General features: G+C 41.1%; 1 protein-coding gene across 3 annotated transcripts in view; it reads right to left on the reverse strand.

Annotated features, from left to right (window-relative positions):
* Positions 1-27,619, reverse strand: part of trappc9 (trafficking protein particle complex subunit 9) — a 241,169-nt gene that overhangs the window by 124,066 nt on the left and 89,484 nt on the right. For all 3 annotated transcript variants that reach the window (XR_012051061.1, XM_072915618.1, XM_072915617.1), the window contains one exon: positions 21,079-21,197. Coding sequence is in view for 2 of the 3 variants with exons in the window: in XM_072915618.1 (XP_072771719.1) it covers positions 21,079-21,197 (119 nt within the window). In the remaining variant the exon portion in view is untranslated. The remainder of the gene's footprint in view (positions 1-21,078; positions 21,198-27,619) is intronic.

A 27,619-nucleotide genomic window follows, 5' to 3' on the forward strand; every position in this document is an offset into this window, starting at 1 on the left:
CCACATATGATTGGCAGCAAAGCGGACATCGAACAGAGTAAGCTAGCCACATGGTTGGCTAACTAGCATGCTTCTGATCGTCTCCTCGTCCTGCAACTAACTCAATGCGGCGTTTAAGCAAGAGGAACAGCCAGCGGTCAACAAATGATGTTTACATCCTATTTTCATTCAAAAAGCACAAAGTGATATTTTGACACAAAAATGAATATAAAAAAAATATATACGCCACACACACATACCCCATCCCCAATCCAACACCCTCGACGCAAATCCCATAGGGGTGATGGAAGGATGGGCAGCGCCTGAAGAGCTGCGGCCTGCCACCATGGCCCCCACACTCCCTCCACTCTGTTGCTAGATATCTGGAGATGTATGTTGTAATATGTATATGTGCTTTGCTATGGAGGTTTTTTCCCACTCCAGACTAGGCCCCCTTAGGAGCCCAGTCCAGATTGTATTTTTTTTACTCATCCTTCCCCAGCGTTTACCTTTCTCCCATCTTTTACAGGGCGCCTTGTGGTGACCCATCAGCGTTCCTGTTCTGTAACCCTGTACACTGTTTGTCTCATCTTGAACAGGTTTGTGCTGAAAACAGTTTTGTTGTACTTGTGCAATGACAATAAAGACCTCTCCTATCCTATTGTTTAAAAATATGGGTTTGCATGCCTGTGCGTAAAAGTGCTGTAATGTCAGCTAAAGATGCATGGTGTGTTGCCATGAGGTGATCCAAAAGCAGACTGTCCTTAAAATAAGACTTTGGGCTACATATCTGCTTCATAGCCCACAGCCAGGAGAGCTATTTCATCATCTGCTGATTCTGGCCTCAGTGGAGAAGTGAGCAGGACTTGAGGGCACTTGACAATGTGATGTGTCTATCTGGAGGACTGCTGGGATCACATCTCATGTGTACACCTGCTGTCAATCACACAGCCAATCAACTGCACCCCCAAGGGTACTTAGCAGTGGCAAGTGTAGAAGAAAACATCCTGGTAGCTTTCTATGGAGACCAAATTGTCCTTTGGGGAGGAATTCTTGGAAGGACGAGTGAAGACAAAACAATGTTGTCGTTTTGTGGATGGACAGATGACTTGTAGTGTAGTGTTAGTCATCTAACAGTGATGACTGGAAGCTTAGTGGATGGACAGATGACTTGTAGTGTAGTGTTAGTCATCTAACAGTGATGACTGGAAGTTTAGTGGATGGACAGATGATGACTGACTTAGTCGTAGTGTTCATCTAACAGTGATGACTGGAAGCTTAGTGGATGGACAGATGAGGACTGACTTAGTCGTAGAGTTCATCTAACAGTGATGACTGGAAGTTTAGTGGATGGACAGATGACGACTGACTTAGTTGTAGAGTTCATCTAACAGTGATGACTGGAAGCTTAGTGGATGGACAGATGAGGACTGACTTAGTCGTAGAGTTCATCTAACAGTGATGACTGGAAGCTTAGTGGATGGACAGATGAGGACTGACTTAGTCGTAGAGTTCATCTAACAGTGATGACTGGAAGTTTAGTGGCTGGACAGATGAGGACTGACTTAGTTGTAGAGTTCATCTAACAGTGATGACTGGAAGTTTAGTGGCTGGACAGATGAGGGCTGATTTAGCTGTAGTGTTCGTCTAACAGTGATGACTGGAAGTTTAGTGGATGGACAGATGAGGACTGACTTAGTTGTAGAGTTCATCTAACAGTGATGACTGGAAGTTTAGTGGCTGGACAGATGAGGACTGATTTAGTTGTAGTGTTCGTCTAACAGTGATGACTGGAAGTTTAGTGGATGGACAGATGAGGACTGACTTAGTCGTAGTGTTCGTCTAACAGTGATGACTGGAAGTTTAGTGGATGGACAGATGAGGACTGACTTAGTCGTAGTGTTCATCTAACAGTGATGACTGGAAGTTTAGTGGCTGGACAGATGAGGACTGACTTAGTCGAAGTGTTCATCTAACAGTGATGACTGGAAGTTTAGTGGATGGACAGATGAGGACTGACTTAGTCGTAGTGTTCATCTAACAGTGATGACTGGAAGTTTAGTGGCTGGACAGATGAGGACTGACTTAGTCGTAGTGTTCATCTAACAGTGATGACTGGAAGTTTAGTGGCTGGACAGATGAGGACTGACTTAGTCGTAGTGTTCATCTAACAGTGATGACTGGAAGTTTAGTGGATGGACAGATGAGGACTGACTTAGTCGTAGTGTTCATCTAACAGTGATGACTGGAAGCTTAGTGGATGGACAGATGAGGACTGACTTAGTCGTAGTGTTCATCCAACAGTGATGACTGGAAGTTTAGTGGATGGACAGATGAGGACTGACTTAGTCGTAGAGTTCATCTAACAGTGATGACTGGAAGTTTAGTGGATGGACAGATGAGGACTGACTTAGTCGTAGTGTTCATGTAACAGTGATGACTGGAAGTTTAGTGGATGCACAGATGATGACTGACTTAGTCGTTGTGTTCATCTAACAGTGATGACTGGAAGTTTAGTGGATGGACAGATGAGGACTGACTTAGTTGTAGTGTTCATCTAACAGTGATGACTGGAAGTTTAGTGAATGGACAGATGATGACTGACTTAGTCGTAGAGTTCATCTAACAGTGATGACTGGAAGTTTAGTGGATGGACAGATGAGGACTGACTTAGTCGTAGTGTTCATCTAACAGTGATGACTGGAAGCTTAGTGGATGGACAGATGAGGACTGACTTAGTCGTAGAGTTCATCTAACAGTGATGACTGGAAGTTTAGTGGATGCACAGATGATGACTGACTTAGTTGTAGTGTTCATCTAACAGTGATGACTGGAAGCTTAGTGGATGGACAGATGAGGACTGACTTAGTTGTAGTGTTCATCTAACAGTGATGACTGGAAGTTTAGTGGATGGACAGATGATGACTGACTTAGTCGTAGTGTTCATCTAACAGTGATGACTGGAAGTTTAGTGGATGGACAGATGAGGACTGACTTAGTCGTAGAGTTCATCTAACAGTGATGACTGGAAGCTTAGTGGATGGACAGATGAGGACTGACTTAGTCGTAGTGTTCATCTAACAGTGATGACTGGAAGTTTAGTGAATGGACAGATGAGGACTGACTTAGTCGTAGAGTTCATTTAACAGTGATGACTGGATGGATAGATGAGGACTGACTTAGATAAAACACAAACAATGCTGTGATTGAACATGTGTTCCAAAGTGTCAGTTTTAAAGATGACTCTGAAAGGTTCCTTTGGCTCTTGATGTAATATTTCAGGAGATGGCAACCATAACTATAACTAAGTATAACACCTTGTGCCATCTCATACAGCTTTTACAATGATGTACTATTATGCATATTAACTAAGGACATCACCAAAGTGCTGATTTAACATGTGTGTGGTGTCTATGGTCGCACTGGAGAAGGCAGATGTTGTTTTCTATTTCATCAAGATGGTCCTCTTACCTCTATGAGCCACAACAAATTCAAAGTGCAGGACTCTTCAGTTGTGCTCCACCATGTAAATCCACACGCTGGCTGATGTTTATGTTTGAATGGCAGTCGTCACTGGGAGGCTGCTTGAGAACGTCACGCACAATCCAAACAAACAAAGGCCACATTGGCAGGGACAGTCAGATTGTTTTGTCTGCATCTTTAAACTATGGTAGGCGACATTATGCGGCAGGATGTCACAATAAAGAAGGAGAGAGCATTTTCGCACACTCCCAAAGGTGGGGAAAGACGACAAGTGGAGTACAGGTATAAAACATGCTAGAAGAAAACTGAGTATTAGGCGATTGTGTGCTAGTCAAGACAGAAAATAAGACTAGGATAGAGCACACTTGAGAGTGTAAGTGCTGGGAAACAGCCAAGATTATTATCTTCATCTTTCTATTTCTAATAAATGCACAATTGTGTAAAGTTTTTACATGGCTTTCCCAACAACCTGGAAAGAAGACAAGTATGAGAAGTGAAGGTTTGCCATCAACACTGGAGAGCCATCCATTAAAGTGTCTTTTGCCAAGTAAACACATGACACAACGTCTGCCTTTTTGTCTAGGACAGAACACAAAGAAGATAACACAATTAATAACAGAAGAAATTACCAAATGAAAAAGATAGTTTGACAAAAACAGACTGGCTTGGAATCTCAGTGAAAGTAAAATAATGCTATTCAGTAACAGAAGAAGAGACAAATACAAATAGACCAAGTAGACATTGAATGAGTAAAAGAAACCACATTTTGGGTGTTGTAATAGAAGATAAAATGAAGTGGAAATCTCATAAATATATACAACATAAACTGGCAAGAAATAAGTCAATAATGAATAAAGCAAAATTTGTTCTGGACCAAGAGTCACTTCATACTGCTGGCCAGTGTTACATATCTGAGTTGTGCAGAAATATGGGGAATTAACTACAAAAGCAGACTTATTCACTTAGAAAAAAGAATGAGTGATGACAAACACATTGGAGGGAGACACCACAGTTGACATAAAGTCATCATTTCTCTCTGATTGTTGGTCCAAAGATAATAAATGAGGGTAAAAAATTATTCTTTTGACCATTCTGTGTACCGTATTTTTCGGATTATATATCGCAGTTTTTTTCATAGATTGGCCGGAGCGATTTATGTGTGAAATGATTAACACATTAGCGTAAAATATCAAATAATATTATTTATCTCATTCACGTAAGAGACGAGGCGAATGTCAGCAATCGTCACACACACACGTCAACCAATAAAAATTGGTTGTGCGTCATGGCAGAAGTGCATTGTGGGTCATGCTACCTGCTACTACATAATAATGTGACCTCGGACTATGTTAAGGTAACGTGCGGAGTTCCTCAGGGTTCGGTTCTTGGCTCTGCACTCTTTAGTATTTACATGCTGCTGCTAGGCGACATCATACGCAAATACGGTGTTAGCTTTCATTGTTATGCTGATGACAGCCAACTCTACATGCCCCTAAAGCTGACCAACACGCCGGATTGTAGTCAGCTGGAGGCGTGTCTTAATGAAATTAAACAATTGATGTCCGCTAACTTCTTGCAACTCAACACTAAGAAAACGGAAATGCTGATTATCGGTCCTGCTAAACACCGACATTTATTTAATAATACCACCTTAACATTTGACAACCAAACAATTACACAAGGCGAATCGGTAAAGAATCTGGGTATTATCTTCCACCCAACTCTCTCCTTTGAGTCACACATTAAGAGTGTTACTAAAACGGCCTTCTTTCATCTCCGTAATATCGCTAAAATTTGTTCTATTTTATCCACTAGCGACGCTGAGATCATTATTCATGCGTTCGTTACGTCTCGTCTCGACTACTGTAACGTATTATTTTGGGGTCTCCCTATGTCTAGCATTAAAAGATTACAGTTGGTACAAAATGCGGCTGCTAGACTTTTGACAAGAACAAGAAAGTTTGATCATATTACGCCTATACTGTATATACCTTATATACATATAAACATATATATATATACCTATACTGGCTCACCTGCACTGGCTTCCTGTGCACTTAAGAAGTGACTTTAAGGTTTTACTACTTACGTATAAAATACTACACGGTCTAGCTCCGTCCTATCTTGTCGATTGTATTGTACCATATGTCCCGGCAAGAAATCTGCCTTCAAAGAACTCCGGCTTATTAGTGATTCCCAGAGCCCAAAAAAAGTCTGCGGGCTATAGAGCGTTTTCTATTGGGGCTCCAGTACTATGGAATGCCCTCCCAGTAACAGTTAGAGATGCTACCTCAGTAGAAGCATTTAAGTCCCATCTTAAAACTCATTTGTATACTCTAGCCTTTAAATAGCCCCCCTGTTAGACTAGTTGATCTGCCGTTTCTTTTCTTTTCTCCTCTGCTCCCCTGTTCCTTGTGTGGGGGGGGGGGGGGGGGGGGGGGGGGGGGCACAGGTCCGGTGGCCATGGATGAAGTGCTGGCTGTCCAGAGTCGGGACCCGGGGTGGACCGCTCGCCTGTGCATTGGCTGGGAACATCTCTGCGCTGCTGACCCGTCTTTGCTCGGGATGGTGTCCTGCTGGCCCCACTATGGACTGGACTCTTACTATTATGTTGGATCCATTATGGACTGGACTCTCACAATATTATGTCAGACCCACTCGACATCCATTGCTTTCGGTCTCCCCTAGAGGGGGGGGGGGGGTTACCCACATATGCGTTCCTCTCCAAGGTTTCTCATAGTCATTCACATCGACGTCCCACTGGGGTGAGTTTTTCCTTGCCCCTATGTGGGCTTTGTACCGAGGATGTCGTTGTGGCTTGTGCAGCCCTTTGAGACACTTGTGATTTAGGGCTATATAAATAAACATTGATTGATTGATTGATTGATTGACTACATCCGTAGCTATAAAAATGGATCATTTCAACATTGGCGGTAACTTATAAAAACTGAGAAGGGCTGAACTAAAATGGCAGCGAAAAGGAAATCATATCCTGCAGATTACAAGCTGGACGTAGTGAAATATGCAGCAGGAAACGGCAAGAAGGAAGCGGCGCATACCTTTGGAGTTGGCAGAGTTGTTTAGAAGCGACACTGAGGAAGAAGATTTCATGGGATTTAGCGATTAGGAGTGACAGATTGTTTGGTAAACGTATAGTATGTTCTATATGTTATAGTTATTTGAATGACTCTTACCATAATATGTTACGTTAACATACCAGTTGGTTATTTATGCCTCATATAACGTACACTTATTCAGCCTGTTGTTCACTATTCTTCATTTAGTTTAAATTGCCTTTCAAATGTCTATTCTTGCTGTTGGCTTTTATCAAATACATTTCCCCAAAAAATGCGACTTAAATATTTAAAAAAAATTCCTTCTTTATTATGCATTTTCGGCCGGTGCGACTTATACTCCGGAGCGACTTATACTCCGAAAAATAGGGTATTTATTTGACATTTGCTGGTCGCCAAACACTGCAGGAATGTAGCAGCAGAGTGTGTCAAATATGGCCGCAAAATGATACTTAGACCAAATAAAAGCCTGTTTTATTGTAAGTTTATGAGCTGGAGTATATTTGGAACAGTAAACAGGTGTATTATTTTGGTTTATTTCGTTGCAAAATCTAACGTCAAAACGACAGCTATTGTACGCATCCAGACACACGTCAATGGTAGCAAACATGGCGCCTCTCCTTTAGTTGGCCATCCTCTCTGGTGTACACCACTCTGACCAAGTTGGGCTGCGAGCGCCCCCTGGAGGGCCGCTAAAAAATATCAGTTTCTCCGCTGTGGTCCGTATAGTTGTAGTACGCCTTTACACCACTTGTGGCAGTAATGACAACATCAAACAACAGTAGAAGTCTGGAGCTACAATTAGAGAGAAGTCTCTTAAGCGCAAAAATGATGACTACAGTGGTGAAGCTGTATTTGCATTTGCACTTTAATTCTATTGACTGTATATTTAAGAACCATAAATATTATTATCTGTTCGCTTCGTTAGAATAATTTATTTTAGTACTGCGTAAATTGTATGTACATTTATTTTGTCGCGGGACATTTGATTGTATTTATTTTTCTGATCAGTCTGACCTGAACATTAATTATAATATTTGTGATTAACACATTCACACGTTCATATCATTTGACAAGGTTTATCCTGTTAAACAGTAAGTTAGATAAAATGATTGAACATAGTTCCAATTAAGAGTAAGATTACTAATTCAGAGTTAATATATTCTGTAGTGGAAAAATTGAGGTCTAAAAGGACAACAACATGAATGCTTCTCCTTGGCCACACATGAACACAACTACACACATGATCACAACTACACACACTCCAAAGACAAAACATGTCATCCAAATGACACATTGAGTCAGGTCTACTTTCATAAACCGTTCCATCCCTAATCCAGGGTCATTCTTTTTGGGAATGGAACTTAATAGTCACTTCAAAAGTGCAAGAACATGACACACATGTTCAGTACAAACCCCTTCAAGATCATACACTTACAGGTTAGACACAACAAACAAGGTAAGAAAGGAGGAGAACAAAAGTAACTTGTACTCCTATGGGTGGGGGCTCAGTTTGAGACCCGGAAAAAAAGACTTTCTGTTTACTGTTTTAATACAATAGAACAATCAAAGCTATTATTGTGATGTGCAGCTAACCCTCAAAGTGCGTGTGTCACTCTATGCACCAGCAGTGTGTGCAGGTGTCACTCTATGCACCAGCAGTGTGCGCAGGTGTCACTCTATGCACCAGCAGTGTGTGCAGGTGTCACTCTATGCACCAGCAGTGTGCGCAGGTGTCACTCTATGCACCAGCAGTGGGCCAAATGTGGCATGAACAAGCAGTCAGCCGTGGAAATGTGAAGTCAGCTTCAGAAGATGGAACAAGTGGAGCTGAAATCCAGGGGCTTGAAATAATGATGAATTACACTGCAACACTACATGCAGACACACACACACACACACACACACACACACACACACACACACACACACACACACACACACACACACACACACACACACACACACACACACACACACACACAATGCCTGTCAAGAAGAAAGCAAGTGGAATGGATGGCGCTAACTAAATGTGGTGGGCCAGTCATGGAGGCTGACTGGATCTCACACATGGATTCAAGTCCAGTAAGTATGATGAAGTGCTGGACTTTCTATGGATTACAAAACCCAGCAGTGAAGTTGTCACGTTGTGTAAATGGTAAATAAAAAGAGAATACAACGACGGTACTTATTGAATACTTAGGTCTACTACACTACTGTAGTGTAATGATGTCATTATGTTGAGCAGCAGTGCAGTAGAATCAGGACTATCAGTGTTGTATTGTCTAAGTGGACTATCAGTGTTGTATTGTCCTGCGACTCAGAGGAACAGCAAGCAAACCATTTTGTTTCCATCCTATTTTCATTGATCTAGCATGAAGAAAAAGGCAGAAGTGATATTTTGGTTTTGAACATTTGCCAAAGCGGGTGTTTCCACAGCAGACTTTGTGGTCCAGCAGCAGCTCATAAAGAAGTTGCCGGGAGCTGGCTGTGCATTTTACATGACTGATAATTACCATTTTGCTTTCTGTTATCCCTGAGGTTGAAGCCTTAATGGTGCAGAACATTTCAGCCATCAGTTAGACACAAATCGCCCCCGGCGACACATTCCAGGTCATGGGCAGGTCATGGAGTGCCAGATGTTTGGCGCTCTCTCCTTTCCTTCTCAGGCATTGACAACTGAGAGGCTGCGTGCTGAAGAAGGAATGGACTGCAACATACATCCATCTTCTTCCGCTTATCCGAGGTCGGGTCGCGGGGGATCCCGAGGCGTTCCCAGGCCAGCCGGGAGACATAGTCTTCCCAACGTGTCCTGGGTCTTCCTCGTGGCCTCCTACCGGTCGGACGTGCCCGAAACACCTCCCTAGGGAGGCGTTCGGGTGGCATCCTGACCAGATGCCCGAACCACCTCATCTGGCTCCTTTCCATGTGGAGGAGCAGCGGCTTTACTTTGAGCTCCCCCCGGATGACAGAGCTTCTCACCCTATCTCTAAGGGAGAGCCCCGCCACCCGGCGGAGGAAACTTATTTGGGCCGCTTGTACCCGTGATCTTGTCCTTTCGGTCATAACCCAAAGCTCATGACCATAGGTGAGGATGGGAACATAGATCGGCCAGTAAATTGAGAGCTTTGCCTTGCGGCTCAGCTCCTTCTTCACCACAACGGATCGATACAGCGTCCGCATTACTGAAGACGCCACACCAATTCGCCTGTCGATCTCACAATCTCACGATCCACTCTTCCCTCACTCGTGAACAAGACTCCGAGGTACTTGAACTCTTCCACTTGGGCCAGGGTTTCCTCCTCAACCCTTTTCCGGGCGAGAACCATGGACTCGGACTTGGAGGTGCTGATTCTCATCCCAGTCGCTTCACACTCAGCTGCGAACCAATCCAGTGAGAGCTGAAGATCCTGGCCAGATGAAGCCATCAGGACCACATCATCTGCACAAAGCAGAGACCTAATCCTGCAGCCACATAACCGGATCCCCTCAACGCCCTGACTGAACCTAAAAATTCTGTCCATAAAAGTTATGAACAGAATGGGTGACAAAGGGCAGCCTTGGCGGAGTCCAACCCTCACTGGAAACGTGTCCGACTTACTGCCGGCAATGCGAACCAAGCTCTGACACTGATCATACAGGGAGCGGACTGCCACAATCAGACAGTCCGATACCCCATACTCTCTGATCTTGTCCCCCCGAGGGACACGGTCGAATGCCTTCTCCAAGTCCACAAAGCACATATAGACTTGTTGGTCAAACTCCCATGCACCCTCAAGGACCCTGCCGAGAGTATAGAGCTGGTCCACAGTTCCACGACCAGAACGAAAACCACACTGTTCCTCCTGAATCCAAAGTTCGACTATACAGCGTAGCCTCCTCTCCAGTACACCTGGATAGACCTTACCAGGAAGGCTGAGGAGTGTGATCCCACGATAGTTGGAACACACCCTCCGGTTCCCCTTCTTAAAGAGAGGAACCACCAACCCCAGTCTGCCAATCCAGAGGTACCGCCCCCGATGTCCACGCGATGCTGCAGAGTCTTGTCAACCAAGACAGCCCCACAACATCCAGCGCCTTAAGGAACTCCGGGCGGATCTCACCTTGGGCCTTGCCACCGAGGAGCTTTGTAACTACCTCAGCAACCTCAGCCCTAAAAATAGGAGAGCCCACCACAGACTCCCCAGGCACTGCTTCCTCATAGAAAGACGTGTTGGTGGGATTGAGGTCTTCTTCAAAGTATTCCCTCCACCGATCCACAACATCTGCAGTCGAGATCAGCAGAACACCATCCCCACCATACACGGTGTTGACAGTGCACTGCTTCCCCTTCCTGAGGCGGCGGATGGTGGTCCAGAATCGCTTCGAAGCCTTCCGGAAGTCGTTTTCCATGGCTTCCCTGAACTCCTCCCATGTCCGAGTTTTTGCCTCCGCGACCGCTGAAGCCGCACACTGCTTGGCCTGTCGGTACCTGTCCGCTGCCTCAGGAGTCCTATGAGCCAAAAATAACCCGATAGGACTCCTTCTTCAGCTTGACGGCATCCCTTACCACCGGTGTCCACCAACGGGTTCTAGGATTACCGCCACGACAGGCACCAACCACCTTGCGGCCACAGCTCCAATCGGCCGCCTCGACAATAGAGGTGCGGAACATGGTCCACTCGGACTCAATGTCCAGCACCTCCCTCGTGACATGTTCAAAGTTCTTGAAACATGTCACCTCATATTAACGGGGGAGGTGAGAGGTCGTGAAGGACAAACACAACCTTGACTCCATCCAGGTGCATATGAGATGATAGTCCAAAACAAAATGGAAATTTCCCAATTCCTGCCAGGAGCGTAACGCCAGGACCCCCCCACACCCCCCCTCTCTGAATCTGATATAAAATGCTGTGCTGCCAATGACGGAGCAGCCAAGATCTTTGCTGACTCAGCAAAGAAGTCAGGCTTTTATCATTCACTCAATTATGATCAACTCTTTTTTTCAAGAGCATCCCTGCAGTTTCATTTGACAGAAGAAATGTGACACTGATTACAGTCGCTATTCAAAAACAACAAGAGAGAGAAGATGCTAGTTAAAGATCCTTAATGTGACAGGAGCACTATGCTGTCAGTAAGTACCTACTGCATGAATGGGAGTCAAAGATCCTCTACGTGCTGTTTTTAGAATTTTTTTGAATGTTTTTAAAATGTGGAAAAAATGCTACTTAAAGTTCCTTTGTGTGACAGGAAAGTGTTGCTGATTTTAAGGATCAACCCTTACATTTGTGAGTCAAAGAGCACACATTCACAGTAGCATTTTGCTCTTTTTAAGGATCTACTGGAAAAAGACAGTTCAAAGATCATGTATGCAACAGAACCATTTGCTTTTTTGACGATCTACTGCAAAAATGCTCATACAAGATAGTCTATGTAACAGGAGCAGTTTTTAAAATTCTACTGCAAAAACAAAAATCAAAGATCATCTATTTACCAGAATCTACTGCAAACACACGTCAAAGATCATCTATAACAGGAACACACTGCTGTTTTTAAGGATCTACTGCAAAAACAAGTCAAAGATCATTTTAGAAGGAACTTACTACTGTTTTAATGCTGGTAAAAGATCCTACCTACAAACCCGTTTCCATATGAGTTGGGAAATGGTGTTAGATGTAAATATAAACGGAATACAATGATTTGCAAATCCTTTTCAAGCCATATTCAGTTGAATATGCTACAAAGACAACATATTTGATGTTCAAACTCAAACATTTTTGCAAATAATCATTAACTTTAGAATTTGATGGCAGCAACACGTGACAAAGAAGTTGGGAAAGGTGGCAATAAATACTGATAAAGTTGAGGAATGCTCATCAAAGACTTATTTGGAACATCCCACAGGTGTGCAGGCTAATTGGGAACAGGTGGGTGCCATGATTGGGTGTAAAAGTAGATTCCATGAAATGCTCAGTCATTCACAAACAAGGATGGGGCGAGGGTCACCACTTTGTCAACAAATGCCTGAGCAAATTGTTGAACAGTTTAAGAAAAACCTTTCTCAAGCAGCTATTGCAAGGAATTTAGGGATTTCACCATCTACGCTCCGTAATATCATCAAAGGGTTCAGAGAATATGGAGAAATCACTGCACGTAAGCAGCTAAGCCCGTGACCTTCCATCCCTCAGGCTGTACTGCATCAACAAGCCACATCAGTGTGTAAAGGATATCACCACATGGGCTCAGGAACACTTCAGAAACCCACTGTCAGTAACTACCGGTACAGTTGGTCGCTACATCTGTAAGTGCAAGTTAAAACTCTCCTATGCAAAGCGAAAACCGTTTATCAACAACACCCAGAAACGCCGTCGGCTTCGCTGGGCCTGAGCTCATCTAAGATGGACTGATACAAAGTGGAAAAGTGTTCTGTGGTCTGACGAGTCCACATTTCAAATTGTTTTTGGAAACTGTGGACGTCGTGTCCTCCGGACCAAAGAGGAAAAGAACCATCCGGATTGTTATAGGCGCAAAGTGTAAAAGGCAGCATGTGTGATGGTATGGGGGTATATTAGTGGCCAAGACATGGGTAACTTACACATCTGTGAAGGCACCATTAATGCTGAAAGGTACATACAGGTTTTGGAGCAACATATGTTGCCATCCAAGCAACGTTACCATGGACGCCCCTGCTTATTTCAGCAAGACAATGCCAAGCCACGTGTTACATCAACGTGGCTTCATAGTAAAAGAGTGCGGGTACTAGACTGGCCTGCCTGTAGTCCAGACCTGTCTCCCATTGAAAATGTGAAGCCTAAAATAGCAGAAGGGAGGACCCCCGGACTGTTGAACAACTTAAACTGTACATCAAGCAAGAATGGGAAAGAATTCCACCTGAGAAGCTTCAAAAATGTGTCTCCTCAGTTCCCAAACCTTTACTGAGTGTTGTTAAAAGGAAAGGCCATGTAACACAGTGGTGAACTTTGGCACGTGTTGCTGGCATCAAATTCTAAAGTTAATGATTATTTGCAAAAAAGAATAAAGTTTATGAGTTTGAACATCAAATATGTTGTCTTTGTAGCATATTCAACTGAATATGGCTTGAAAATGATTTGCAAATCATTGTATTCCGTTTATATTTACATCTAACACAATTTCCCAACTCATATGGAAACGGGGTTTGTAGGTAAAGTAAGAAGGAATATAAAATACAAAATTTTAGGAGTTAAATGGTGGAACAAGCTCAATGTAGTTATTTGTTAAGGTTTAAGAAAACCTTGAAAAGTGAAACAATTGAAGATTATAAAATATAGCAACGATTACTTTCATCCCATTGATTTTTTTAAAATTGATGTTCCAGGCAATCTCATTTTCAGTGAATGTATAGGATAGGCAAATATAAGCTTTGGTTTCAGCCTATTCCTTTTTCCTTTTTGTGTGTAAATGTGTATGATTGTTTAATATGTATCATCTGTACTGTTAAACTGCTCACACAAAATGGTTGATGGTTGATTATATGACCCAAATAAACGTATTTCATTTCAAATGCTCGTCACAAATCATCCGTGTCACAGGTGCTGTTTATAAGATCCTCTATATGACAAGTTGGTCTGCAATAAGACTCGTCAAAGATCCTGTATTGTGACAGGAGGCCTCTGCAGATGATGACACGGAGAGAGTTACAATCAGACTCGACGACCTCATGACGACAATGTTGATGACTCACTTAGATCCTCGTGTCTCACATCTCCGGGTAAAGCAGTAAACTTTCCCACACCTGACGGCGAGGGCTAAAAATAGACGCCGCTTGACAGATTGCCGCGCTCTCGGCCGCCAGAAGAGGATGGATGGTTTATTTAGTCCACGTGTTGTTCCCCGGAGGCGGACACTGGTGTTAAATAAGAGCAAATGTTGCGAGCCATTGTCACATGGAAGACGTGGTGGAGAAACTTCTCTCACATGTCATAAATGATGCTGTCTCACCATTCAATCACAACTTGTCCGTAGTTAATGGTGATTAATCACAGTTTTCATCATCAGATCATTGTCAAGTTGTATTACCATGACTGGACAATTAGTTTGCTTCGATGAAATGTGTTTGAAACATTATGTTTTTTAAAGGCAAAAAGGACATAAAACAAGCTTTTAATGACAATACAAAAACTTGCTAGCTTTAGGAGCACTTGTATTCAGAGGAGAGGGTCTACGCTTCCAAGTTTAGATAGCTGTTTCTCGCATTAATACCACAAAATGAGAATAGTTACGATTATGCTTTGATTGTCAAATATGTTGAATATTTCTACCTGAATAAATGCTTGTGATAATCTGTACATGACATGTTGTACAGGTTAATAGTCTTCATATCTGTCAACCTTGTCTATTTATTATAATATTCAGCATGTTCTCTAACTGAGTAGTATCAACAAGAACATGCTATAAAATAATACACACAGACAGCTAGAACAAATCTCCATATATTCTTCAACATTAATTTAGGTGCAAATATCCCAGATAAACATAGCATGATCTTAATGTAAAACATGTTTATTTTGTTACCTTAGTTAAAAAGGATGGAAAGTGTAGCGCTCATATTTTGAAGGTTTGAGAAGGTGTCTTGACATGTTTTGACTGTTTACTACGCAAAAAGGCCTAGTGGTTAGAGTGTCCGCCCTGAGATGGGTAGGTTGTGGGTTCAAACCCCGGCCGAGTCATACCAAAGACTATAAAAATGGGAGCCATTACCTCCCTGCTTGGCACTCAGCATCAAGGCTTGGAATTGGGGGTTAAATCATCAAAAATGATTCCCGGGCGCGGCCACCGCTGCTGCTCACTGCTCCCCTCACCTCCAAGGGGGTGATCAAGGGTGATGGGTCAAATGCAGAGAATAATTTCACCACACCTAGTGTGTGTGTGTGTGACTATCATGGGTAAAAAAATTAAAATAAAATAAACAAGTCCTTGACTTCCTGCCTACCGTCTTTCATTTCTGTTGAGCTTTTAAGCCATCTTACGAAAACAGTCCCAGTCACAATCTACATTTGATGTTATTATCATCAATGCACCTTCACTGTAGTCTAAACACCAAAGTGAAGCTCCACCCACAAGGACATTTGCTCTAGTGAAGATGGCTCACGGCGAAAAATAGTATTTTCTTGTCGGGAAAACGACACAACATGACATTCTCCTTAGCCGTTCCTGCTCGCTATTTTCCCGCTTGTGGCTCATCAGAACCAAGACAATTTTCTCAAGCTACGGAATGGCTCGAGGGTCAGTGTGTATTAATCACTTGTTAAAAAATGGGTGCCGTTAAAGGAAGTAATATATAGTGTGTTCTTATCAGGTTAACTTTGACAGCCTATTTTTTATTTACAAAATAACACGATAAATAGAAAAACAGTATATATAATATATATATATATATATATATATATATATATTAGGGCTGTGAATCTTTGGGTGTCCCACGATTCGATATCGATTCTTGGGGTCACGATTCGATTCAAAATCGATTTTTTTCGATTCAACGCGATTCTCAATTCAAAAAGGATATTTTCCCGATTGAAAAGGATTGTCTATTCATTCAATAAATAAGATTTCAGCAGGATCTACCCCAGTCTGCTGACATGCAAGCAGAGTAGTAGATTTTATAATTGTAAAGGACAATGTTTTATCAACTGATTGCAATAATGTACATTTGTTTGAACTATTAAATGAACCAAAAATATGACTTATTTAATCTTTGTGAAAATATTGGACACAGTGTGTTGTCAAGCTTATGAGATGTGATGCAAGTGTAAGCCACTGTGACACTATTGTTCTTTTTTATAAATGTCTAATGATAATGTCAATGAGGGATTTTTAATCACTGCTATGTTGATATTGTAACTAATATTGATACTGTTGTTGATGATATTCATTTTTGTTTCACTACTTTTGGTTTGTTGTGTGTGGTGTTTGTGTCTCCTCTCAATTGCTCTGTTTATTGCACTTCTGAGTGTTGCTGGCTCGGCTTTGCTTTTGGAATTGGATCGCATTGTTATGGTATTGCTGTGTATTGTTTTGTTGGATTGATTCATTTAAAAAAAAAATTTTTTTTAAACTAACAAAAAAAAAGAAAAAGAAAAAAGAAAAAATCTATTTAAAAAAAAAATGAGAATCAATTCTGAATCGCACAACGTGAGAGTCGCGACTCAAATCGATTTTTTCCCACATTCCTCATATATATATATATATATATATATATATATATTTAATGTACTTGACTTACTTAGTGTCATGTCTGTGTAATCATGTTTTGTTTTAGTCATGTTTTGTTTAGTTATTGGACTCTTTAGTTTCTGGCTTTTCACTCCCTTGTCTTGTTTCCATGATTACCCATTAGTTTCACCTGTTCCACGTTTGGACTCATTGTGCACTCTTGTTTGTCACCATAGCAACCCATTAGTTTTCACCTGTCACGTCACGCACTTGTTTCACGTTTTGAGTCACGCACCTGTTTTCGTTAATCATGTCTGTAGTATTTAAGTTCATTGTTTTCAGTTTGTCTTTCTGGTGACATCCCACAATTATGCTCTTCATACCCCTGTCACACTCGGTTAACCTCTGCGCACTTCATGACATGTCCAAGTAAGTTTTCTTTATTCACGCCATAGTTTGCGAGTTTTGTTTAATTGTTCATAGTTTCTGCCCTTGTGCAAGTTTTGTGTTTATAGTCAAGTTTTGTACTTCCGCCCTTGTGCGCACCTTTAGTTTGTTCCTTTTGATATATAGTGTTAAAATAACATTCCCGTCTCGCCCGAGCCAACTTTCCGTTGCATCCCGGAAAAGCAAACACCCAGGACCAAGATCATGACACTTAGTATGTTGACCATACTATATGTTTAATATTATATACAATATGCTCTGAATGAAATGAAAACTAGTCAAGTTGAAACAGACTGTAATGTAATTCAGTTTTAAACTCAGTCTTGTTTTGTGTATTGTTTTCCTGTCACACACTTATTTGTATTTGTTGAAGAGTGTTGGTGCAGAACTAATTCATATTCAGCACTATTGAAGTTCAGCAGCAACGTTGTAGATTTCACTTTGGCTCCATGCTTCCTGTTGCTTTGTAGGTTTGTAGTGAACGTTCCTTTCGTCTGATATGCTTTCATTGCAGGGAAGTGACAGCCTCAATTTATATTTTCATAGCAGTCTTTTGGAGCCGTCATTATTCAGGACAAACGCTGATATTTAAAGGACCTTTTAACCGTTAAATAATGGTGTTTAGGGGCCTGGTGTAACTACAGTTGCATGGCGATCCTACTAAAAATAAATAACCTTCAGCAGAAGAAGAATTCAGCACACACTTTGTTACATGCCAATTAAACTGGAACCCTTTTAAACACATTGTAAGTAGCCATTAAGATGTGTGCTGCGGGAAGCACAGGGTGAAATCAACAACAAAGAGTCAAGATGGAGGAGAGGAAGAAGATGGACGTAGGATTAAAAAAAGTGTACGGCAAGCTTGTTACATATTGTGAGGAATATGAAGAGCAATGATGTGGTCTCTTCTGCAGTACGCTGTCAGCCGCAGATTAATATGTTGGCAAAAAGCAATATAAGAAGGATTGGAAACATAAGCAACTTATGAAGAGTTAAGCTCAACCTTGAAATGCAGAAGATCTTTCAAAGTCAAAACGCCACCTGATGATGATGATGATGATAAACAGGAAGGAGGAGAGGAAGTGCTTTTAATCCTGAGCCAAGAAAAAGAATTTGGTGGCTAAGCTGCAGGATCACATTTGGGCAGACAGTTGTAAATATCACTATCACATGCTGCCATCAGGCTCTAGGAGAGGAGAGGAGCAGGAGGCGGCGCTAGGCAACTAAAAATAGCCCAGGTGGCTGGCAGGCAGAAGACACCACCGTCCTTCTTTTATCCTCCTTCACACTGACGTTAGATACTATTATTCACCTCATCAATGCAAGGCCAATGTTGTCTCTGCTGCTCATAAAGTCACAACAATCCACTTCACAACATCTGCTCTGCAGCAACATCATGTGGACTTCTCATTCACCTCAGAGCAGCAACAGATGATTGCTGACAAAACAAGGTTCACTTCAACGTTCGCCTCAACGTTCCGCCTCAACGTACCACCTCAACGTTCCGCCTCAAGGTTCGCCTCAACGTTCCGCCTCAAGGTTCGCCTCAACGTTCCGCCTCAAGAGTCACACACCTTTAGATACTGGCTGTCCCACAATGACAACTTGAATGACTCATTTCATGTTTTCATCTTTAATAAATGTTTCTTCATGGAATTAGGGATGTTCCCAATCTAACTGATACAGTACCAATTCTCTTGGAATCAATACCGGTACTCCATCCATTTTCTACCGCTTGTCCCTTCGGGGTGGCGGGGGGCGCTGGAGCCTATCCCAGCTGCAATCGGGGTACACCCTGGACACCAGGACTCGACGCTACCAATTTATTGCTTTTATTTGTGAAATTAAATATTGTTTTTGATGACAAAATCTTTAATTTTTTTATTGCAACATTTAAAAAAAGAGCTGCTTGTGATAACTTATATCTTATCATCATATTGTTATTTTCAAGTATGACATGAAGTGGCAGTAATGCATAGTTTAGAATGCCTTTTTTTTTTGTTGCGCCCTAAAAAGTGTTAAACACTAAGTATTGTACTTATTACGCAGCAGCTGTGTTGTAGTTGTCATTAACACATTTGGGGGTGTTCAAATGCTAACACAATGTGTATTAGCATAAAGCTAACTTACATTAGAGCATCTTTTGTGTCAATTTCTTGTAGTGCTGTCAAATTATTATTTTTAATCAGATGAATCACACTTTTGAATTTAAATTAATCATAGGTTATTACTCACTCGCATATTTTTAATCAACTAAATGTTCTGGGGCTTATTTTTCCTCAATTTGTGATTTTATGAATTTGTCATGCAAACTTAACCAAAAAAAGCACATGCTTTCAATAAGAAATGGAAAACAAACACTGTGTTGATGTTTTACTCATTCATACCACACATACTTAAAAGTAGACACTATATGGCAGTTAAAGCACAAAGTCTGTACTACTGTCAAATTATTATTTTTATTCAGATTAATCACATTTTTGAATTTAAATGAATCATGATTAATTACAGGTTATTACTCACTTGCATAATTCTTATTAACTAAAAAAAAACACCCAAATTTGGACAGAAATGAAATATTATTGTTAGAATGTCACACAGGAACTTTTTTTTATATGTTTTAATTGAATGTACATCATTTATTTGTTCCTAACTTGCTAACAGTTTTAGTCAAAGTCTTGCCGGCGTTTATTTTGAAATGAAATGAAGTAAAGTTAAGTAAACTGTCAATCATCTGTGTGTTGACGTATGCATTGACCTGCATCACTGACTCTTACAACCCATGCAAATTGTGCTATTAATATGCACAAATATATCAATCACATGAGTTCACTTATTTTTCACAGTGGTAAATAATAGTAATAATTCTAAATATTGAAATAAACACCAGCAAAGTGTCCGTTGTCTGCTCTGTCATCCACAAGATGTGGACGTTCTCCGTTTGTTTTATGCTTGAAAAGTTACAACACATTTACCCGTGCACTTTAGGAGCATATGTGAACTATTGAGAGCGCTCTTTACCAATCAATTTTGTTGGTAAATGAAAGACAAAGAATGTATCATCACACTTCAACATCTCTGCTTCTTTAACAAGTCCACATTGCAAATGAAAATCTCTTTTTAATTGTCTTACCCTGGATAAATATAGGCTAAATCATAACTATCTAGAAAAGCCATATATAAATCTAATCCATTACTATTATGTAAATACATAAACATTACCCAGAAGGCTTAGCGCCATAGACAGTAAGAAGAAGTAGGTCTTGGCTATGCAAGAGGATGACAATTGTGCAATAAAGAGTTGCTACATTGTTACATGTTGCTGCATGCTACTAGGAGCTCGCTGCTACACAACAGCTAAGCAAAAACTAGCACACAAGCTAGACATATGGAATAATAATTGAACAATACTTCAGTGTATTAAATAATCATAGTTGCTTTCCCAGTTAGAAAGTATCCAGTAACAAACGTGTCCACAGCTTACTACATCATGAGGTTAACTTCATAAATTATTGTGACCACTAGATGTTGCCAAAAACAATTGTTCACTCCAATTCAACTTAAAGACAGCTAAGTCCATTCAAGAGGGTTACTAATAAATGGTTTTGAGTTTTATACCTACCATTTTTCTCAGACTAATTTCACTTGATCAAACCTTTAACGTGCCACACTACAAAATAAAAGTACACAATATGATTTATGCTGACATTGTATGGGAATAAAATGGGTACGGACTCAAAGCTCCAATACTGGTACCGTATCAGAAGTGAAAATGTTGTATCGGGACAATATACTTCTTTTTTTAGGGCTGTATACCAAAATGGCAGAGGTTTTTAGGGACAACATGGCATAAAAAAATATGGTAGTGTAAAAAAACCAATTGTGTGCATCATTTTACGCCAAGCGATGCACTTTGACTGACCTTCACATGACTGTACTCCCCCTTTCCCGACTCGCCGCTGACAGACTTGCTTTCAGGCCTGGGCTTGAGGACCTGGCGCAAAGGACTGGAGATTGGCAGGCCTGTCACACTGATTCCATCTATTTACAACCAGAAGAGAAAAAGAATGGCGTCAGTGGCAAAGTTATATTTGGAATAGGAGGCTGACAAAGTTGAATATGAGCAGGATGTGCAGAAGAGCAGGACCTTGCAGGTAACTCTAATAAACTGATCTTCATTACACTTAGATATGTACAAAGTACAAAAGCAGTGAAGTTGTCACGTTGTCCATCCATCCATCCATCTTCTTCCGCTTATCCGAGGCCGGGTCGCGGGGGCAGCAGCCTAAGCAGGGAAGCCCAGACTTCCCTCTCCCCAGCCACTTGGTCCAGCTCCTCCCGGGGGATCCCGAGGCGTTCCCAGGCCAGCCGGGAGACATAGTCTACTCAACGTTTCCTGGATCTTCCCCGTGGCCTCCTACCGGTCAGACGTGCCCTAAACACCTCCCTATGGAGGTGTTCGGGTGGCATCCTGACCAGATGCCCGAACCACCTCATCTGGCTCCTCTCCATGTGGAGGAGCAGCGGCTTTACTTTGAGCTCCCCCCGGATGGCAGAGCTTCTCACCCTATCTCTAAGGGAGAGACCCAAACTCATTTGGGCCGCTTGTACCCGTGATCTTGTCCTTTCGGTCATAACCCAAAGCTCATGACCATAGGTGAGGATGGGAACGTAGATCGACCGGTAAATTGAGAGCTTTGCCTTCCGGCTCAGCTCCTTCTTCACCACAACGGATCGATACAGCGTCCGCATTACTGAAGACGCCGCACCGATCCGCCTGTCCATCTCACCATCCACTCTTCCCTCACTCGTGAACAAGACTCCCAGGTACTTGAACTCCTTGTCACGTTGTGTAAATGGTAAATAAAAAGAGAATACAACAAATCCTTTTCAACTTATGTTCAATTGAATAGACTGCAAAGACAAGATACTTAATGTTCACACTGAGAAATATATATATATATATTTTTTGCAAATAATCATGAACTTGGAATTGAATGGCAGCAACACATGTCAAAAAAGGCATTTTTACCAGTGTGTTACATGGCCTTTCCTTTTAACAACACTCAGTAAAGGTTTGGGAACTGAGGAGACACATTTTTGAAGTGGAATTCTTTCCCATTCTTGCTTGATGTACAGCTTAAGTTGTTCAACAGTCTCCCTTCTCATATTTTAGCCTTCACACATTTTCAACGTCTGGACTACAGGCAGGCCAGTCTAGTCTTTTACTACAAAGACCCTAGACGGAGATTTTCTAGTGTTTATTATCATGACTGGAGAATTAGTTTGTTTTAATGAAATGTTTTTAACATTATGTTTTTTAAATCGCTCAACGCAAAAAAAGACACATTTTAGCGAGAATTAAGAAACTTACCTGCAGTGCGTTGGTGTTTTGACAGATTTTGTATTTTGTAGGAATATGGAATTTGTATTCTTACTGTAGTTCAAGTTAAAGTACCAATGATATCTTCACGTTGTGACATTGCTGGTCAAAGGAGCAAATGCGCTTACTAAGCAAGGCACACTTCCAAGCAGAAACAGTGTGAAGACAGAGAATGGACACAAACAAAGTTGAAGCTATAAACACTCTGCAAGAGGTGCTTAGCTCTTGCTCTTGTTAGCAGCTAACATCCACCCTCAGTGTTTTAGCTACTTCTAAATCACTAATCCTGGCTTTGTGGCGACAAATAAGCTACATTTCTCAAAAGTATTATTATCCCTGGAGGATGAGGAATAGGTAAACATGCTTCACCACAGACTGTAGGAGGGTACACCGCTAACAGCAAGCTAGCGCTCCTGAGTGTAAACAAATGCCACAGGTGGGTCTACTCAGACATCGATTGTAACGATACCAAGTACAAGAGCCGTACATACCTGATACTATTTGAAATACTATTAGAATGTTTTAATTATCACTAAATCTTTTGTCTTTTTTTGTAATTGTTTATAAACTTATGAAATACCTCCCTGGACACAAGGTAAGTTTAATTATGACCAATGTATGATCCTGTAACTACTTGGTATCGGATTGATACCTAAATGTGTGGTATCATCCTGTACAGCCCTTACCTTTGGGCTGATACCTGTGTTGACCACTTTGACGCGTGTAAATGATAGAATGTCCAGTACTGTAGAAATGTGTTTGGATATGACAATCCGTTTATTCCAAGCTATCTAAATGTAGGTTATATAACAAAGTATGCTGACCTTGAATGGCACATTGTCACCACACGACATGACACGGTCAAAAACCGTTTGTCCTCCAATCGCCCCGGCCCGTGCTCACACCTCAACCCAATTTAAGGAGGCTACCATGTTAACCGCACCATAGCAACAGTCCCCTCCCTGTCAACACTTCCTGGTTCTTAACAGGAAGTGGGGGGAGCAATCTGCCGAAAAGGAAATTCAACATGCTGAACCCAACAATCAATCAGAGAAAAATAAAATAAAAACAATATAAACAAATAAGGAAATTTGGCTCCAACAATCCAAAACTAATGTAAAGTAGCAAAGAAGAGAAGAATAAGTGATTATCACATTTTAACGGAAGTGTAGATAGAACATGTTAAAACAGAAAGTAAGCAGAAATTAACAATAAATGAACAAGTAGATTAAGAATAATAATAATAGTAATAATTAGGGATGTCCGATAATGGCTTTTTGCCAATATCCGATATTCCGATATTGTCCAACTCTTTAATTACCAATACAGATATCAACCGATACCGATATATACAGTGGTGGAATTAACACATTATTATGCCTAATTTGGACAACCAGGTATGGTGAAGATAAGGTCCTTTTAAAAAATTTTTATAAAATAAGATAAATAAATTAAAAACATTTTCTTGAATAAAAAAGAAAGTAAAACAATATAAAAACAGTTACATAGAAACTAGTAATGAATGAAAATGAGTCATATGAAGTGTTAAAGGTTATTACTATTAGTGGAGCAGCAGCACGCACAATCATGTGTGCTTACGGACTGTATCCCTTGCAGACTGTATTGATATATATTGATGTATTTATGATGCATTATTACTAGAGGGGGGGCTGGGGGGGCGGGGGGGGGGTTACCCACATATGCAGTCCTCTCCAAGGTTTCTCACAGTCATTCACATCGACGTCCCACTGGGGTGAGTTTTTCCTTGCCCTTATGTGGGATCTGTACCGAGGATGTGGTTGTGGCTTGTGCAGCCCTTTGAGACACTTGTGATTTAGGGCTATATAAATAAACATTGATTGATTGATTGATTGATTGAAACATTTGAACTCCAACAAATCCATTTGATTTGAAATCTGTGGACTTGGGTGTGCGTGTAAAGAAAAAACTGTTTGTGTTGGTTAAAACAAAGACATTCTAGAACTTCAATCTGATTAAGACTTCATCAGTCCTTTGTTCTACTGGGTTTGTTTACCTGCAAGCCCACAATGTTTACCTACAAGTAAACTTGGCATGTCAATGAACTTAGAAAGAAAATGAAAAACGGACATTGAAAGACTTGGTGCATTTGCAAACAGCTGAAATGATGAATAGAGCAAACTATAACCCTAACCCAGAAATGTACTACACTTCTTCCCAACACAAGAGGATACACATCTGTATACACTTAAGACCTTTAGCATATGTCACATTCAAATATGGAATGATGAACAATGTATGTTTTACAAACTATTCAAAGTCTTTACAAAGTACAAGGAAGAAGAATACTGATTGATGAATGACACAATCTATCACAATCAGTCAATGAACTACCTATTTATGTGACCTATATTGATATTTGATTGATTTATTCATGTATTGTTGTGTTTAAGATCAAAAAAAGAAGATAACAATTGAATTAAATAAGCTCTGCTTCTTCCTATTGCTGTTCGGAAAATACCATATTTTATTTTCATTACTCGTTTGTTTCTTTTCCTTTTCTTCTTTTTTTTTTTTAACATGTCCGAAATGAATAGATGGATACAATATTTAGCGGCATGACGACAACTACTCACAGACTGCAGCGCCATCATTATGTCCCACACTCAAGATGATAAAGCCCCCGCACGTCAAGGCCCATTTGTCCCAGTAATGACATCACTCCCCTGTCCGCATTCTGTCTTAATCTGTCCCAGTGATGACATCACTCCCCTGTCCGCATGCTGTCTTAATTTGTCCCAGTGATGACATCACTCCCCTGTCTGCATGCTGACTTAATCTGTCCCAGTGATGACATCACTCCCCTGTCTGCATGCTGACTTAATCTGTCCCAGTGATGACATCACTCCCCTGTCCGCATGCTGTCTTAATTTGTCCCAGTGATGACATCACTCTCCTGTCCGCATGCTGTCTTAATCTGTCCCAGTGATGACATCACTCCCCTGTCCGCATGCTGATTTAACCTGTCCCAGTGATGACATCACTCCCCTGTCCGCATACTGTCTTAATCTGTCCCAGTGACGACATCACTCCCCTGTCCGCATGCTGTCTTAATCTGTCCCAGTGATGACATCACTCCCCTGTGCGCATGCTGATTTATGGTGTTGTGGTTTGCAGGCGCAGCCAAAGTGAGGGATAAACACATTTGAGGATATATGGGCCAGGCTCAATGTTCTGTGCTGACCGTGTTCCTTGTCTGATGGGCCTCAGCTGACAGAGGATATCAGCAAAATAAAAGAGGAATATGATGAGTTAGCAGTCAAAGTAGATGTTGTTACGCAGCTTGCAGTGTCGCTGCACACTGAGCATCGCAAATCAATTCATTACTGGCCATTAAACCCAATGATGGTAATTAAATGTACCAGTGGCGTTTCATAATAGAGCCTCCTGTTTTTAGCTCTCTATGAATAGACAATTGGCTGCTGATAAACGCCGTCATCCAATAAAAGTCCAGCAGCTGAATAAGCAAACATTTCCAGTATGTACCGTACACCGCTAACTCTAAGAGACACCATGTCTCAATCTGTCATATAAATGTATACCTCCCTACAAATAAACAATCCTAAAGGCTATTTTAGAGAACAAGGTCTGATAGAGTGCACTGTATATAAGCGGTACCCACTAAATGTAAAAGAATCCATATATTAGCAGCACACCACAGGATAGTCTCCACTCTCTTTGTTATTTAAGAAAATACAGCACTAGAATTATACACTACCAGTCAAAAGTCAGTGTAGGAGCCTAAATGCTATTTAAGTTCTTTTACATTTTATGGAAGGTGCTTTATGTTTATTCAGCCAAAATGGGACTATTTACTTTATTTGCATAATACAAAGATGTATATATTGCATGCTTAGAATAATTATAAGGTACACTTTCTTTGTAATGATTACATTTGTCTGAATAATTTGATGACGTACTGCTTTAATACAGTGAAGATGACGTAACTGTTTAATTGCATATATGGCGGAAGGATCTGTATGGTAAAATGGTTCGGACACAAGGTATTATGGGTAATGGCAGTCAGGTATGGTGGAATCCAGCCACAAAGTTTTTTGACCTTACTCTTACTTTTTCTAACTCTTTCTTACTGTAAAAAAACTCATTTTATTTTGCCATTCATTTGTTCCCACGTCGTTATTGTTTTATGTTTTTGAAGGATTAAGTTGACAAGTAAACGATACAAAATGAAGTTTTGCAAGCGGGAGCAGGAGAAAGTAGAGGAGCGTCAAGCTGAGGCTTCATTAGGAAACTACAGTATGGATACATTTTCCTCAAGTATTAGGTGAGATAGTGTGTACACATATTTGCTATTGTATTCCACAAATAGTGGTCTCCACCTAAAACGACACCTAAAAGATGTTGCTAAGTGTTGCTATCTCCTGGCCAAACACTGACTTTGTCATTGAAAAGATTGGAGTTGGAGGTTCTGAAGTTAGTCAGCACAGACTGGCCTACAAAGTTAGCATCAATATTCCTTTCCACACTTTGGTGAATATATATGTCAGTAAGAAGAAATATACTTGCTCTTTGATGTTCTGTTAAAATCTCATTTGTTAAACATTTAAAACGATTGTGATGCTAACTTTTGTTAGCCTGTCAATGGGTTGTCTATTGTATGTTAGCATCAAGCTAATGGTATAAGAGCCAACCTTTATCCTACATGCTTTTTCTTCAGTGTATTGTTGATGTGTATATGAGCATACTTGCCAACCCTCCCGGATTTTCCGGGAGACTCCCGAAATTCAGCGCCTCTCCCGAAAACCTCCCGGGGACAAATTTTCTCCCGAAAATCTCCCGAAATTCAGGCGGAGCTGGAGGCCACGCCCCCTCCAGCTCCATGCGGACCTGAGTGACGTGTTGACAGCCTGTTCACACGTCCGCTTTCCCACAATTTAAACAGCTAATGATCGAGGGTGAGTTCTTGGTTTCTTATGTGGGTTTATTATTAGGCAGTTTCATTAACGTCCTCCCAGCGCGGTAACAACACACAACAACAGCAGTCAAATTTTCGTCTACTATAAAGCAGTTCGTCTGCCGT

The sequence above is a fragment of the Nerophis lumbriciformis genome, linkage group LG21 (assembly GCF_033978685.3).
Source record: "Nerophis lumbriciformis linkage group LG21, RoL_Nlum_v2.1, whole genome shotgun sequence".
Taxonomy (NCBI): domain Eukaryota; kingdom Metazoa; phylum Chordata; class Actinopteri; order Syngnathiformes; family Syngnathidae; genus Nerophis; species Nerophis lumbriciformis.